The following is a 14628-nucleotide window of genomic DNA, read 5'->3' as shown; positions in this document are numbered from 1 at the left end:
GTGACGCCTAGCAGCTTGTAGGCATCATGGTAACATTGCTTTTGCCAATTTCCCAAACCCAATAAATTTCAGCCTTTTTCACTTAATGGATGATTCCACAAACCAATTATAAAGAGCCACTTATAAAGGTTATATACTACAGATCTGTGGGTTCATTTTGCCAAACTTGGCAACATATACTTACTAATTCATGCTATGAAACTGCTTTTGATGGGACCACTTGTTCAATCCTCTAAAATGGTTTCTCAGACAAACTACAAACCAATTTAAAAATCGACAATATAGCTAAAATACTTAAGGGTTTGTTTGCAAAGGGATGAAAGTTCATTCCCATTACCTAAAGGTGTGACTTTAAAACGGATTACTTAAACTGCATTAAACCTCTGTGTGGATGCATTCAGAATTAAAGTGGCCTTAGGACTTGACTGGGGCTGTGAAATGCCGCATACACCAAAGTGCTGCGCTGTAACTGCCCCATGTGGATGCTGTTGGCACAAACTAAAAGGTACCTGAGTTCTTCTGGAAGATTTGATTTTTCATATTACTATGTCCATTTCTATAGCTATAGTCTGTCCAATTATTTTGCTCACATTGTCTGTTCCCTTTATGTAGCTTAAGTTGAGAAATGTAGGTTTTGTATGAAGGTTCTCTCTCTTACAGATAATGAGAAAGTTAGGCAGCTGCTTCTGGAAGGTGTGCCTGTGGAATGTGCTCACAGCTTTATCTGGGACCAGACTATCTGTAAGAACGTTACTGAAAATAAAATCCCAGAGCAGGTAACTAACAGCATGGATTACTCTAAAGAAACATCTTATCATCCTCCCCTACAATCCATATAGTGAAGTTTAAAAATCAACTCTCCTGAAATTCAGAAAGCAACAACTTCCTAATTTAATAGTGTTTTGTTACTGAGATGAAGAGTCAGTTCTTTAGTTCACTGGAGTTGTCCTATCCAATTTTCTTGCACAACCATTACAGTAATGCATTCTCATTACTTAATTTATGCTTTGAAATATAGCTTTGCTGACTTGTGTTTAGAATAAAATAATTCAATATCTTGGTTTTTCTAAAAACTTAGGGTGAGAAGCCTTACTCTTGCTCTGATGCCTTTACACCAGGTAAAAGGGCCAGAGGCTCTAAAAGCCTTAGATCTGGTTGGGCGAGGATTCCTAGGGTGCAGGAACTAAGGAAGATAGCTCTATGGCTGCCTTTCAAGGCTTTGCCTCACAAATCCTGGTGTAGGGGCATTCTGGAGACTGGAGGGTCATGCCTGAAGCAGGGTTGCAGCACACAGTGCTGTGGAGATTCTGGGCAGTGCTATAACCTGCAGGCAGCTGGGGATAGGCTGCCATAACTTAGGCTCTCACTCTAGGGGCTGTAGAACAGCCTAGGGTCTGGAGGGCAAAAAGGTGGCTTAAAGTCACATTAGCTCCCACTCCCTCTGGGCTGCAAGTTCTAGACTCCTCCTCCTTTTTGAAATGGGAAAATATTTGTGACTAATTTCTGTATGAGTCAGCAACATATTCCTTCAGATGACTACCTTTGTGTAAATAATCAAAGCTATTCTAAAGCATGACCTGTGTAGCCAAATAGAAATAACTGCGTACAGGCAAAACAGAATGATAACCATTATGAACCTGGTGACATTCTGCATGCTGCCATAAACTCGAGTGCTAACTACTCTGTTGACATTTCCTTTCTGCTTTAATAGCTCTACAGTTTGTAGCCTTACATGTTTTTGAAAAGGGCTTAAGTATACCTTTAGGTCCTTGACCTTTAGAAGCAAGAGGTTATAGCATGAGATGATTGAGAATTCCTGGGTGCCATTTTGATTTACATTTATGCCACTGGTTGTGAAATTGGTTATAAAGCAATGCTTGGAACCAAAGATTCCTTTTTCTTGTAGCTATTGAAAAGTACTCCTTTTCTTTTTCTTGTAGCTATTGAATCCTAAAAATGATACAATTCAGCTGTTGCTCGCTATAGTGAGTGAGAAATTGTCTGAAGGCAGCTAGTCTGTTACACAGCAAAAATTTAAACACTCATGGAAAGAGCCCTTAAATATTAAATTATGGTACAGTATTTCTCTCCCTCATGCAAGCTGTCTGGTAGTCAGATTTTCACAACTTGTTTACTAATGGGTTTTTTTCAGAAGTTGGCATTTCTACTTTGTTACCTTCAGTTTCAGTACCTGCTCTGCAATACAATAGTGTGAAGCATTGATGTGAAAATCCTGTTTGTTTGGTTTTTTTTGGATGCTGAGATTAACACTTGCTCCCAGGAGCATCCTAAATTTGTTGTTTATGAACTGTTTTTATCAGTAGGTGAAGACAGATTCAAATGTACATAGAATAACCTGTGCGGAATTCAGATTACCTACTTTCACTGCCTATAATAAGGAAATCACTCTGTGTGTGTGTGTGTTTGTGTGTAGCAACTTTTTGAAAAAAGAAAAATGGGTACTAAATTATTGAGCATTTTCCCAACTGCTTTTATCCCATCTCAGGATTTAAACCATATGAGAGGTGAACTATTGGTACCTGGCTCACAGCTTGACTTGGGTCCTCGTGAATCCAAGATTCCCATTCTCTTGGTTCAACAGCCAGGGAAAGTGGCTGGTGAAGATCGACCAGGATGGGGAAGTGGCTGGGATATCTATCTGCCAAAGGGCTGGGGCATGGCTTTCTGGATTCCTTTTGTAAGTGGCTTTCGTTACAAATTGCAGGCAAATATGATGGGTTATAAGTTCATTTACTCTGATACGAACATATTGGGGGGGAAAACTTGTCCTTGTGCAACCCACTTACAACTACTGGGTCAAAATGTCAGTTTAAAGAGAGCAGATGAATATTGTCATGAAAGTGAGTTGGTGTGTGTTTAAAAATGTTTAAAAATATTTAAAACAACCTACCATTGTGTCCATTTCGGTTATTGCACCAATAATGGACGTTTGACAGAGCATGAAATGAGGCTTTATATGGGGACAGAGTGAGCAGGTCAGTGCTGCTTTATAGTTTTTCAGCTATCATGTTTCTAAGTGTATATTTATTTCTTTAAAAGATAAAATAAATCCAAAATTTTAAAAAGGTAAATTCTGAGAGTCTGCAAAGGTTCTTATTTGGCACTTACTGCCATCCATATAGCCTAGCCCTAGGTTGACCTCACCAGCATTCTGCCAGCTGAGGGTCTTACTGAACACAGGTTGGCGATCTCTGATTTCATGGGACCTGAAACAGGACAGCAAAGTTTAAATTGTGCTGAATGCTCTTACCTTGCTGTTTGGAACATTCTGCTCTTATAATTTAAAGAGGATGGTTTATTATGCTTGTCTGCAGTTCGCTATATAGTTCTGTGCATATGGATGGAACAATTGTGATATTTTGTATAATAAAAGGTAATTGAACAACGGCTTTGCAGAGATATTATAACACTTGTGCCAATACTTGTAGTAAGAATTTTTGAAATCATTCTCTAGATTTGTTGATGGTTTTTGAGAATTAAACTAATAAAGCATAATTAGCATTTTGTTCAAATGAGTCTTTAGAATGTGATATCCATACTTTAATCACATCTTCAAAACTAAGGTGATAGAAGCTCAGTACTCTGAGAGTAGCGCCTAAGGGATTCTCCAAGATACTTCAGTTAGGAGCATTAGAAAAATACTAATGTTATTACCTTACAGGTATATAGAGGCGCACGAGTAGGTGGCTTGCAAGAGGGTTTGAAACATTCCGAATATAAAAGAACACCTCACATTCCAAATGATTTCCCAGACTGTCCTGCTGGAATCCAGTTTGCCAAAGAACTAGAAAACGTTCTTCTTGAAAAATTCAAGAGGTGAAGTTAATTTCTCCATGATTGATTGATTGATTTTGCCACTTTAATCAAAACTTGATATGCCGTAAAATTATCTGTTGCTCAGTTCAGTTTCTAGACTTGTGATTTGTGGTGGGGTGGTGTTTAGTATTTTAAATCCCACTATAATAAGAAACAAAAATTCATGTTATGTAGACTAAGTGCTCTCCCCTAAATGTTTGTTTTAGTTAGTTTTATGCACCCTATTCCCAGAGTTCTGTTCAGAAAAAAGCTGTAATATAATTGTGCATAAAAAACAAAGTAAATAAAGCCATACATTTAAAGTTCCATTAGCAACTTGTAGGGGAAAACCAGTGTCTGCCAAATGGAGAAGGATACAATTGGTGACAAGACATTTTGGTATCATCTATTAAAGAGGGTGCAAGAAACTATAGAGAGTACAACAATTAAACTAATTAAAGCACTTGATTATAGTTATTTTCCCAAGTAAATGAATGCTTATATTCTAATTCTTTGCCTCGAAATGTGGTACAAGCGGAAGTACTCTCTGGGCAAATAAGTGTCAGATGTTTTGCCTGCTGCCGGGGGCAAGAGGCTAGAGAGAAGATTGAGTAACATCAGGCACAACAGCGCCAACAAAGTAGACCTGTTACAATGCAGAACCCTTGCACTCCAGAAGTACAGATACATGGCAGTTTTGTATGGAAGTCAAATTTCCAGAGATTCAGAATTCCTGCTTAACAAGATTAAAGAGTTAACTGCCCATCTTTAAAATACAAGAAAAAAGATGCTTAGTTATTTGGTAAACGGGGGCCCTGGCACGTAATTTTTTTCTAAGTTGCAAGTTAGCTGAATAGATTATTCTCCTTTATCTGGTATTTCAACATCATAATTTTTCTTTATTCTTGAGGTGCACTATAATGAACATTGTTTCATTGCTTCCAAGTTATGGGACATTTTTCTGTTTCCTTCTTTCTTTTAGACGCCCACCTGCAAAAAGGGCAAACTATGTCAAACTTGGCACTCTGGCACCTTTCCTCTGTCCGTGGGGGCAACTAAACAGGGACTGGGAAGTAAGAAACAAAGCTCAGGAAGAATCTGTGGTTACTTCATCTGCAGACAGTAAGAGCTGTGCAACTCAAAGGCAGGTTCCTTGTGAGCCCAAACCTGGACTGATTATAGAGGATCCTCAGGGTGGCATGATGGAAGAAATGACAGAGATTCAAAATTTATGCAAAGAAGATGGAGTTGCAACAAGTAATGGCTTCTTTGTTCTCAGGTATGTAGGAATGACTTATCAGTAACTACTGTCCTGCATGCATGTTAAAAGAGGGGATGACTTACTGGCAAGCCATGAGGACCCACCATCTAATTGAGTCCCCCGGCTCCCGGAGGGGATGGGAAGTGAATTCTGACCTGGTGGATCTCTCTCCAGGTGGGAGGGTGAGATAAAAAGCTGCCTTAGGGGGGAAAGAAAGAAAACCTTCTGGGATTGGAAGTAAGCTGTTCTCCTACCCTTCCTGAATCCCCGGGGAGTCACTGACTGCAGTGGGGAGCCTCTTTTAGTAAACAGTTTGGGTTGGTACTTGCTTTGGAGGCAGGCAATATAGGGCCACGCCAGCGGAAAGGATATTTGGAGGGCCCAGAGATCTATTGGTAGGGAAAAAGTGGCATATTTTATTAAAGAAATATGTAAATGGTTAAAAAGAAAAGGAAACATGCACCTAAAAAAGCTCCTATTTAAAAAGCATTTAAATTTAATTTTTAATTTAATTTTTTAAAAGCTCCAGTTTAAAAACTCTATCGCTCTTGATACATTTACTTGTATTCCCATCTCTAATGCATGGATATGGACAGTTCCTCTCACTACTCATGTTTCTATAGAGTGAATGAAGATCTCACATGACTTCTAGAACACTGATAAAGCCATGCTAACGCACATGAAGAGAAGTGCTTGGGTGTGGGTGTTTCATTTTGCATAGCAGCATATGAAAATAGTGATAAAACTGAAGAAAAGCAAATCTGGCTTCAAACAAATTTGAAGCCAAAAGTGCTGATAAAGTAACTGATTTTTAAAATGTATTGTGCCATTTTCAGCAAATAGTTCTATACCTGTGTTTTTGTGGGTTTTTTAGATTTTGAGAGCTTTACAAAGGCTGTTCAAGGTAGTGGGGGTTTTTTTTTAATTAATTTACAATGATACTTCTGAGGTTTTTTTTTTTTATTGTACTTGAGCATCCCTAATGCATCTTTTAAACTTCAAATAGGAGCAGAAAGCTATTAAAGCAGTTATCAGCCAGGTGCCGGCCTACTTGTGGAAAAGGTCAGAGGGTACGCCCTGCTTCAAAACTTGGACAGAAGGAAATGACTGAAGATGCCCTTTTACCACTTTTTAAGTGCTACCCAAGGGTGCTGGTGTGGGTCAGCTTGTCTCTGGTAAGAAAAGGTAGCCCTGAATTACATACCATGATATGCATTCCCACACAGGAGGATTTTCTACAGCTTAACAAAGACCAGCTCTTCTATGGTCCTCAAGAGCCCAAACACAGTGACATATTCAAACACAAGATACTGAAACTAAAAGAGAGAAAAAAGAAAAAGAACAACGGGAAGGCACTAGAAAGTGGTGCTTCTGATGCCCTGGAGGCAAAGGCAGTTGAGGAGCCTGAAGAACTAATACTTGGCTTATGGCCTGACCCTCTACCAGATGTTACTTCACACTGCTCTAGAATTCTTTTAGGTTTTGTCACTCAAGGGGATTTTTCATTAGCTGCTGGCTGTGGAGAAGCACTGGGATTTGTTAATTTGACAGGATTACTGCATATGTTATCCAGTCAACCAGCCGATAAAAAAGGGCTTGTTTTGTTAAGAACTCCAGCATCTCTACAGTACAGATTTGCTAGACTTAATATTGAGGTATAAGCATCATATTTGTAATGAAATAATGTGCAGATATTACCAAAGAAATTATTCCTTCGAGTCTCGAGAAATGCCTGTGTACCCCATGTCTGTAATGGGCAGTTTATTTTCCATCAAACTAAGCTGTTGATCATTTATAATGTTTGTATAGCTCAAATGTTTTCTTTTCTTCTGAATGTCTATATCAGTTTCTGTTTTAAAACATACGTTGGCTTTTGCATCCAGAAATACTTCCATTATGCTGAGATTGTTTTTCTAAAGGGCATACTATTTTTTTGTTGTTGTTCCAATGCAGTTGAAGCCAATGATATCAAAGATCTTTTACTTTTACAGTGTTTCCACTTCAAAAGGCTTTGGTCATATGGCTGCTGGACTCTGATTACAGTTCATGCTTCTGGTAAATGCATGCCATCTGGGCCTATGTATATAGCAGTCAGCTTTTCAGGGCCCATTCAGTCTTGCTGCTGAAGAGGTCTGGCTGCTGCAGAGTAAAGTTCTGTAACCACCTATAGCATAGACAGTGTAGATGACTTGTTTTCATTGAAACAATTCAGTACTTAAATGGAACATAAATAATGACTTTCTACGTTAAAGGCTGTGAAACACTGACTGCAGCATGTGTTAGCGCTTTGGATGATACAGGTTCCAACTTTTTTCTTTCGGGGTCAGTGTAAACTTATTAAAAAGGCATTTTCTTTTCAGAATAAACATTTTTCATTATTATCAAGAAAAGTGGGTTTGGCCTACTGTGTGAAGAGAACTCCTTAAAAATAGGAATCTGAACTACATCATTTAAAGGTGTGCAGAAATGCTTTAAATGAGACAGTTAGGATCCTACATTTAGTGTGAAGTAATGCAAATTAGCAGTTACCACACAAGAACCAGGGGTGGCCCAATGAAATTAATAGACAGCAGGTTTAAAAGAAACGTAAGGAAGTGTTTCTTCACACAACACACAGTCAACATGTGGCACTCTGTGCCAGGAGATATTGTGAAGGCCAAAAGCATAACTGAATTAAAAAAGAATTAAAGAAGTTAATTGAGGATAGATCAATCTATGACTAGTAACCAAGATGCTCAGGGACACAACCTCATGGTCTCCGGTGTCTAAATCTCTGACTGTGAGAAGCTGGGACTGCATGATGCGGTGGATCACTCACTCTGAAGCATCTGGACACTCTTGGAAGACAGGACACTAGGCTAGATGGACCAGTGGTCTGACTGAGTATGCTCACTATAAAGAGAATACATGGGTTACACTTAAAAATAAGTAAATATACTTTCAAACACAAGAGCTGAAAATCAGTTTTTACTCACCTGCCTAGAAAAGAGTTGTGTTTTTTCATTTAACTTTATTAACACCTTAAATAGTTGAAGAGCTGCTATAAGTGTAGGGGGTATCAGCTGTTGCAGGAGAGAAATAGAACCCTGAACTCAACTCTTGGAAGTTAGTCTTCAGTTTATCTTTAGCCCCGATGACAAATAATTGTATCTTATACCTGTTTTCTTTTGCTAGTTTGGGATTTCTGATGGTTCCTTTTAATGTGAATTTAGTCTTTGTGCAATGTGCTGGAACCTGCAGTTGTGCATGGGAAGTTTGTAGTATGAGCATCACTACACCCTTCAGCATTTTTGTATAGAGAGAGAATTTTTAAGGCATTACAGTTCACCTTTAAAAATGACAGCCATTCTTGAGTTAAGGAGCTCTGATAATTGTAAGATAGACAATCATGTGGGAGTGTGCTAGTAAAATTTGTAGATGACACAAAGATGAGAGGTACTGCTGATATGTAGGGCCATCCCTAGAGGGGATTGGGGCCGGGGTGGAATAGTGCAAAGTGCAAGGTCATGCACTTAGGGACTAACAAGAATTTTTTGCTATAAGCTGGGTGTGTATCACTTGGGAACAACAGAAGAAAAAGAGACCTGAATGTATTGATTGATCACAGTGTGACTATAAGCTGCCAGTGTGATACAGCTGTGAAAAAGGCTAAGGGAATCCTAGAATGCATCAGGAGAGGTATTTCAAGTAGAGATAGAAAAGTGGTGTTACCATTATACAAGGCTCTTGTGAGGCCTCCTCTGGAATATTGTGCAAGTCTGGTCTCCCATGTTTCAGAAGGATTAATTCAAACTGGAACAGGTGCAGAGAAGGGCTAGTAGGATGATCAGAGGAATGGAGAACCTACCTTACAAGAGGAGGCTTAAGGAGCTTGGCTTGTTTATCCTAACAAAAATAAGGCTGAGGGGAGAGCTGATTGATCTCTCTAAATTTATCAGGGGGATGAACACCAGGGAGGGAGAAGAGATAAGGTAAGGGTCTGTTGTTGGCACAGGAACAAGTGGATATAAACTGGCCATCAATAAGTTGAGGCTTGAAATCAGATGGAAAGCTTCTAAGCATCAGAGGAATGAAGTTTGGCACAGGAGTGCTTCCTTTGAGGCTTTTCACTCCCCTTGACTTTGGTACAGTCAGTCACTCTGGTACTGTTGTTCACATCGGGACCAGCACTGTTTGTGATAGACTGTACCCCTATGCTTACCATTTTTATGATAAATTTTGTTCAAAGTATGCCTTGTGAGGTATCATTTGAAAACTCCTAATTCTCTGGTCATTGTTGTTCTGGTAAAATGTGTGTGGCAACATTGTATGTAAAGTTAAGGTTCTACTGTGTGATGTTACTAAGGCATATTCCAACTCTGGGGAAGCAGCCCAAACCAGTTCCTCAGAGACAAAAAGGTAAACTGATACCTCGGCCAGGTGTCAACATAATCAGATGAACTATGACTTGGTTAAGTGGCCATTTTTTGGCAGGAAGAAGTGTGTGAGTGAGAAATGTACATATTGGCAAAGAAACAGTTGGGAGTTCCCGTTCCCCAGACTTTGTCACCTGAACCCCAGCTGAAGATAATCCTCAAAGAGGAGAGACAGGTATAAAAACAGAGAGCACACAACACAAATCATCTCTCCTCCATTCCTCTCTGCTCACAGCAGCCGCAACACCTGAAGAAACACTGAACTGGGGGAGGGGTCCTGGCTGGGAGGCTTTCATCCCGTAAGCACTGCAAAAAGCATGTGGTGAGAAAATGTTTTGCTCTGAATTCATTTAGCTTGCTAAATTGGGTATTAGTTTGAATTTTTTTTTCTTTGTAACCAACTCTTTTATGCCTCATTACTTGTAATCACTTAAAAGTTTTATTTCTTTTATTAATAAACCTGTTTTACTGCTGTATCTAAACTGGTGTGTTTTGGATTAGAGTGGTTGGGAATCTTCAGTTGAGATAACAGGGTTTATGCATATCATTTTTTATTAACGAAACGATGGACTTTCTTGCATTGTTCAGAAGGGGAGAGCTGGGCAGTACAAGTTGCACATTTCTGAGGGAGGGTCTGGGATTGGGAATTTGCTGGTGTCGTTCTGTAATGTAATTCATGAGTGGTTAGCTATAACACTCCTACACTATAACTGGGAGTAATTTACATGCTAGAGGCTGTGTGTAAGCAGAACCAGGAGTGGTTGCTCTCACAGTGAAGAAGTGCAAAAGGCATCCCAAGTTGGAGGGGACACAGCTGTCCATCTATCCACATTTATACCCTGGGTAATGTCACACCACTTCCAACACTGGCTTTCTCAGTACCGATGGTACTGCCTCCACCTGCAGCACTGCTTCCTGCCTCATTCTGGGCGACAGACGAGTCAAACCACCAACCTGTTCCTTCTGCTCTTGCTCTACCTTTATCACCAGGATCCCAAGGCTCTTGTGTAACTGAGTTGGGGTTGTCATCCTTCCATTCCCCATCAGTCCATGAGAGCACTGAGGGCTGCTAATGACTGTTATGGTTCCCAAGTACCTTGACAACTAGTTACTGAGGGGAAGATCCAGAGAAGAATTTCTTGTCCATGTCAGTACCATATTTTGCTTGCTTGACTGTCTGGGTCTCATTCTAAACAACAGAAAATTAACTGTGACTCCCATTCAAAAAACCGAGTGGATTGGGGCCCTGTTAGATTCTATGACATCAAGAGCGTTCCTGCTGACCAACTGTTTTCAGACAATTCGACATCTTTGCCTCAGTCTGCACTCTCAGCTGTCCATGACAATTCAAATGTGTTTGAGACTGTTGGGCCACATGTCCTATTCCTGATGGAATTCTACACCAGTAAATTAAAAATTCTGCACCAAAAAATATAAAAATTCTGTGCAAAATATTTTTAAAATTCTCCACATTTTATTTGCCAATAAATAGATGTGGAGGCTCTAGTATGGCAGTGGGGAGCTCAGGCCACAGTCTGTATGGTGGTGGGAGATCACCCTGCAACTCTCCACCCCAAGACATGGACTTGATCATGAGGCTGCACCCAACCCTGACACAGTGCAAGGGCTGGGCCTGCCCCAGAAACACCCTGGGGCCATCCCGCTCTATGCCAGGTGCACCAGGTTTGGGCAAGCAGGCTCAGCATGGCAGGATCCAAGTGTGGAGGGGCTTAGTGTGGAGGGATCCAGGTGTCAGATGAGAGGGTTCCATGTGGGGCAATCTGGGTGCAAGCAGGTCGGTGGAGGGTCTGGGTGGAGGTAGGGATCTGGATGCACAGGGGCTCACTGCGGGACGGGGCGGAGGTTCCAGGTGCAGGGACAATGGAGGTCCAGTAAAAGTGGTCTGGGTGTGGGGGATGGGGCTTGGTAGGGTGGGGATCTGGGTGCAGCTGGTTTGGGCTTATTTGGGTGGGTGTCCATGTGTGGAGAGCTCATTGGGTGGTCAAGGTTTGGGGGAACTCATCAGGATGGGGGTTCAAGTGCAGGCGGTTGAGCGGGGGTGGTCTGGGTGCAGGGGTGGGGGTTAGTGGGATGGGTTCAGCTGCAGGGGTGAGTCTTGGAAGGAAGGACCTGGTTATGGGAGGTCTGGATGCACGGGAGTTGGAAGGTTGGGGGAACAGCTCCCTGTACAATGATCCCTCCCTCCCCTGCGGCTGAGGAGCAATTTGGGCAGGAAAAGGGGAGGGCAGGTGGGGTGTTTCCTGCAGCCAGAGGAAATTTATGGGGGTGGGTCTGACCCAGCCCCAGCTGCTCCTTGAAGGGGAAAAGGAAGTTCTGTCATCCCCAGCCCAGCCAGGACTAACAGCTGAGCCCGGCGCAGGGTAGGAGCCACTGGTGGGGGCTGTCTCCAGCCCCGTGGTGATTTACCTTTCCACCAGTTGTTCTGGGTGCCCCAAATGATGTGCCCATGCTGCTGGGGTAAGGCGCATGACCATTCTTGCAGCTTTCCTTTGTCTCACCATCAGAAAATCATTTTTCTGCAGGGAAGCAAAGAAATCTGAGGGGGACATGAATTCTGCAAAAGCGCAGTGGTGCAAAACTCCCCCAGTAGAACTGTCCGCTTGCATGTAAGTGGTCCAGTTTGCAAGATTGTACCTTCGCTCCCTTCAAATGTGACTCAGGATGGTGTACTGTCCTCCTCTACATTCTCTGGATAGATTGGTTCAGCTCCCTCTGCTGGTCCTAGACTCCTTGCAATGGTGGATATCCACAGAATGTTTGCCAGTTTGCCCTTTGCCTGGCCCTCACCAACCAGGTCAGTTGTTATTGACGCCTCCCTGATGGGTTGGCGGGGGGGAGGGGGTACACCTGGGGTCTCTGAAAGTACAGCTGTGGTCAGAGCAGGAGGCCTCGCCCTATAACCCTGTACTGGAGCTTCGGGCCATCTACAAAGCATGTTGCGCCTTTCAAGACAGTATCAGACACTCAGTGGTTCACATACTTACTGACGATACCACCACAATGTTGGTACTATGGGAACGAACAAAGGGGAAGCACACTCCAGCATGCTGTGACTAGAGGCAATCAATCTGTGGCACTTCTGCATTAAAGAGAACATTACTCCAATAGCCATCCACTGGCCCAGGGTACAGATTCATTTCACAGACCATTATTTTTCCCTGAGTCACAAGTGACCCCTGAAGATGAGTGTCCTCTGGATCGCCTTTGCAGTGTGCGGCGTTCCCACCATTGACCTTTTTGCTACAAGAGAAAACCAGACATGTTGCCTGCTCCGCTCTCTGTGGGGGGGGGGGAGGAGAGAGGCTCAGTCTGGGCTCCCTCTCTGACATCTTCCACTGCAGTTGGCAGTCAGCTCTCCTGTACACCTTTTCCCCTATCCTCATCGTTCCTCAGGTCACTCTCAAGCTCGAAGCACATCGGGCCAAGCTCATTCACTTTGCCCTGATGTGGCCAAGACAGTGCTGATTCTCCGACCTTCTCACACTGTCGATTTGACCTCCCGTGCCACTTTCTGTTCATCCGGAACTGCTCACTCTGAATCACAGCTGCACTTTGCATCCCATGTTCTGCTCCCTGCATCTCACTGTGCGGCTGCTGCATGGCTGAATGAAGATGAAGAGCGGTGCTCAGCAGCTGTCCTCTACCAGGATGGCTTACTTAGCAAAGTGAAGGAGGTTTCAGTGTGGTCCTTGGCCTGTGGGCTCCAGCTGACACAGACTTTTATCCAGGACATCTTGGAGTACCTGATACAGCTTCAGAAGTCAAGGCTTGCTCTTAGTTCATTGAGATCACATCTGGTAGTGGTATCCGCATTCCATCCCCCCTGTTCAGGAAAAATCCGTTTTCTCCAGTGCCATGGTGACAAGATTCCTGAAAGGGCTTCTCTATCTACATCATCTTGTCCAAGGTTCAGTCCCCTGGTGGGACCTAAACACAGTTCTCATGGGTCCAATGGGCCCTCCGTTCGAGCCCTTAGCTTCCTGCCTCCTGCCCTTCTTGTCAGGACTGGATTAACTTTTTGTGGGCCCCTATAATACGCAGACTTAAAAATCAGGCCCAAGCCCACCTTGAACCCAAATCAGTATTTTTCAGCAGAAAAAAGTTGGGGCTGGATCATTTCTTCCAGCCTCTGTGTTAATCCACCCTCCTGAGTGCTTCATACCCCTGGGGGAAAATAAATTGTGCTTTGTTTGGAAGATGATAGCTGTGTGTCTCTGCCAGCATGTGCTGTCATGGGCTCCGGCAGGGGGACACTCTAAACCCACCTGGGCCTGTGTCATTAACATAATTGCAGCCCCCTGGTTCAAAGCTTCAAGATCCAGCCAGAAAGTGGCTGGGCCAGGTGTTTTCACCTGGTTCGTCCAAGGAGTGCACTGGAGAGGGGCCATAATGGGTGCTGCTTGCTCCTCAGCCATGACCCCAGGCAATCCGGGTTTGTAACACACCAAGTAATAGTGGTTCACGACCGTACAGGTGGAAGAAGCAGAGGGCCCAGTTGCTCTGACTCGGAGTAGGGTGGCTATTTCATTGTGAATCAGGGGATAGGGCGAGACAAAGATCTTTGTGCAGAGGTGGGCCAACCAGTTCTGGAGAGTGTGTATGTATGTGTCTGGCCCCTGTTCAAGGGAATGAGACCTGCTCTGTACGTGTGACGGACTGAATTAATGAATCCCTGCATTAGGGTCACAGATCAGCCACACCAGTGTCATTGCTCCTTCCCCTTGCATGCTTATTTTCTGTGATTTAGGAGCACGCTTGGGCACTTGCATCTTTTGGGAGGCAGTGCAATCTAGTCTTAACAGATGGGAGAGACTCAGAGTCAGGACTCCTGGGTTCTCTCACCAGCTCTGGGAGGGGAGTGGGGTCTAGTGGTTACAGCAGGGGAGCCTGAGAGTCCCATCCATTGACCCTTGCCAGCTGAACATCTCTCTCCTCCAAGTCTGCTCAGCTCCCCACAAAGCCACCCCACTGCTCAGAAATCCCATTGCCCAATCCCTTGCTTCCCAAGGTGATGGACCTGCAAAGCGAGGGACTACATCTCCCTTCAGCCCCTCCCCAGTGCATGCCCTCCTTCCCTGCTCAGGTAAGAGGAAAGGTTCTGAGCCAGGGGGTGGC

The 14628-nt window shown here is 43.2% G+C and overlaps 1 protein-coding gene across 6 annotated transcripts in view; it reads left to right on the top strand.

The window, feature by feature from the left end:
- The window catches only part of POP1 (POP1 homolog, ribonuclease P/MRP subunit), a 32375-nt gene extending 24908 nt beyond the window's left edge, over positions 1-7467 (top strand). For all 6 annotated transcript variants that reach the window (XM_037892231.2, XM_043539306.1, XM_037892227.2 and 3 more), the window contains 5 exons: positions 661-776; positions 2507-2698; positions 3683-3837; positions 4799-5095; positions 6084-7467. In XM_037892231.2, coding sequence (XP_037748159.1) covers positions 661-776; positions 2507-2698; positions 3683-3837; positions 4799-5095; positions 6084-6738 — 1415 coding nt within the window. In that variant the 3' untranslated portion in view covers positions 6739-7467. The remainder of the gene's footprint in view (positions 1-660; positions 777-2506; positions 2699-3682; positions 3838-4798; positions 5096-6083) is intronic.
- Positions 7468-14628: the final 7161 nt, after the last annotated feature.

This window comes from Chelonia mydas, chromosome 2, assembly GCF_015237465.2.
Source record: "Chelonia mydas isolate rCheMyd1 chromosome 2, rCheMyd1.pri.v2, whole genome shotgun sequence".
Taxonomy (NCBI): Eukaryota; Metazoa; Chordata; order Testudines; family Cheloniidae; genus Chelonia; species Chelonia mydas.
Note: the sequence above shows the minus strand (reverse complement) of the source record. Positions and strands in the feature narration are given on the sequence as shown.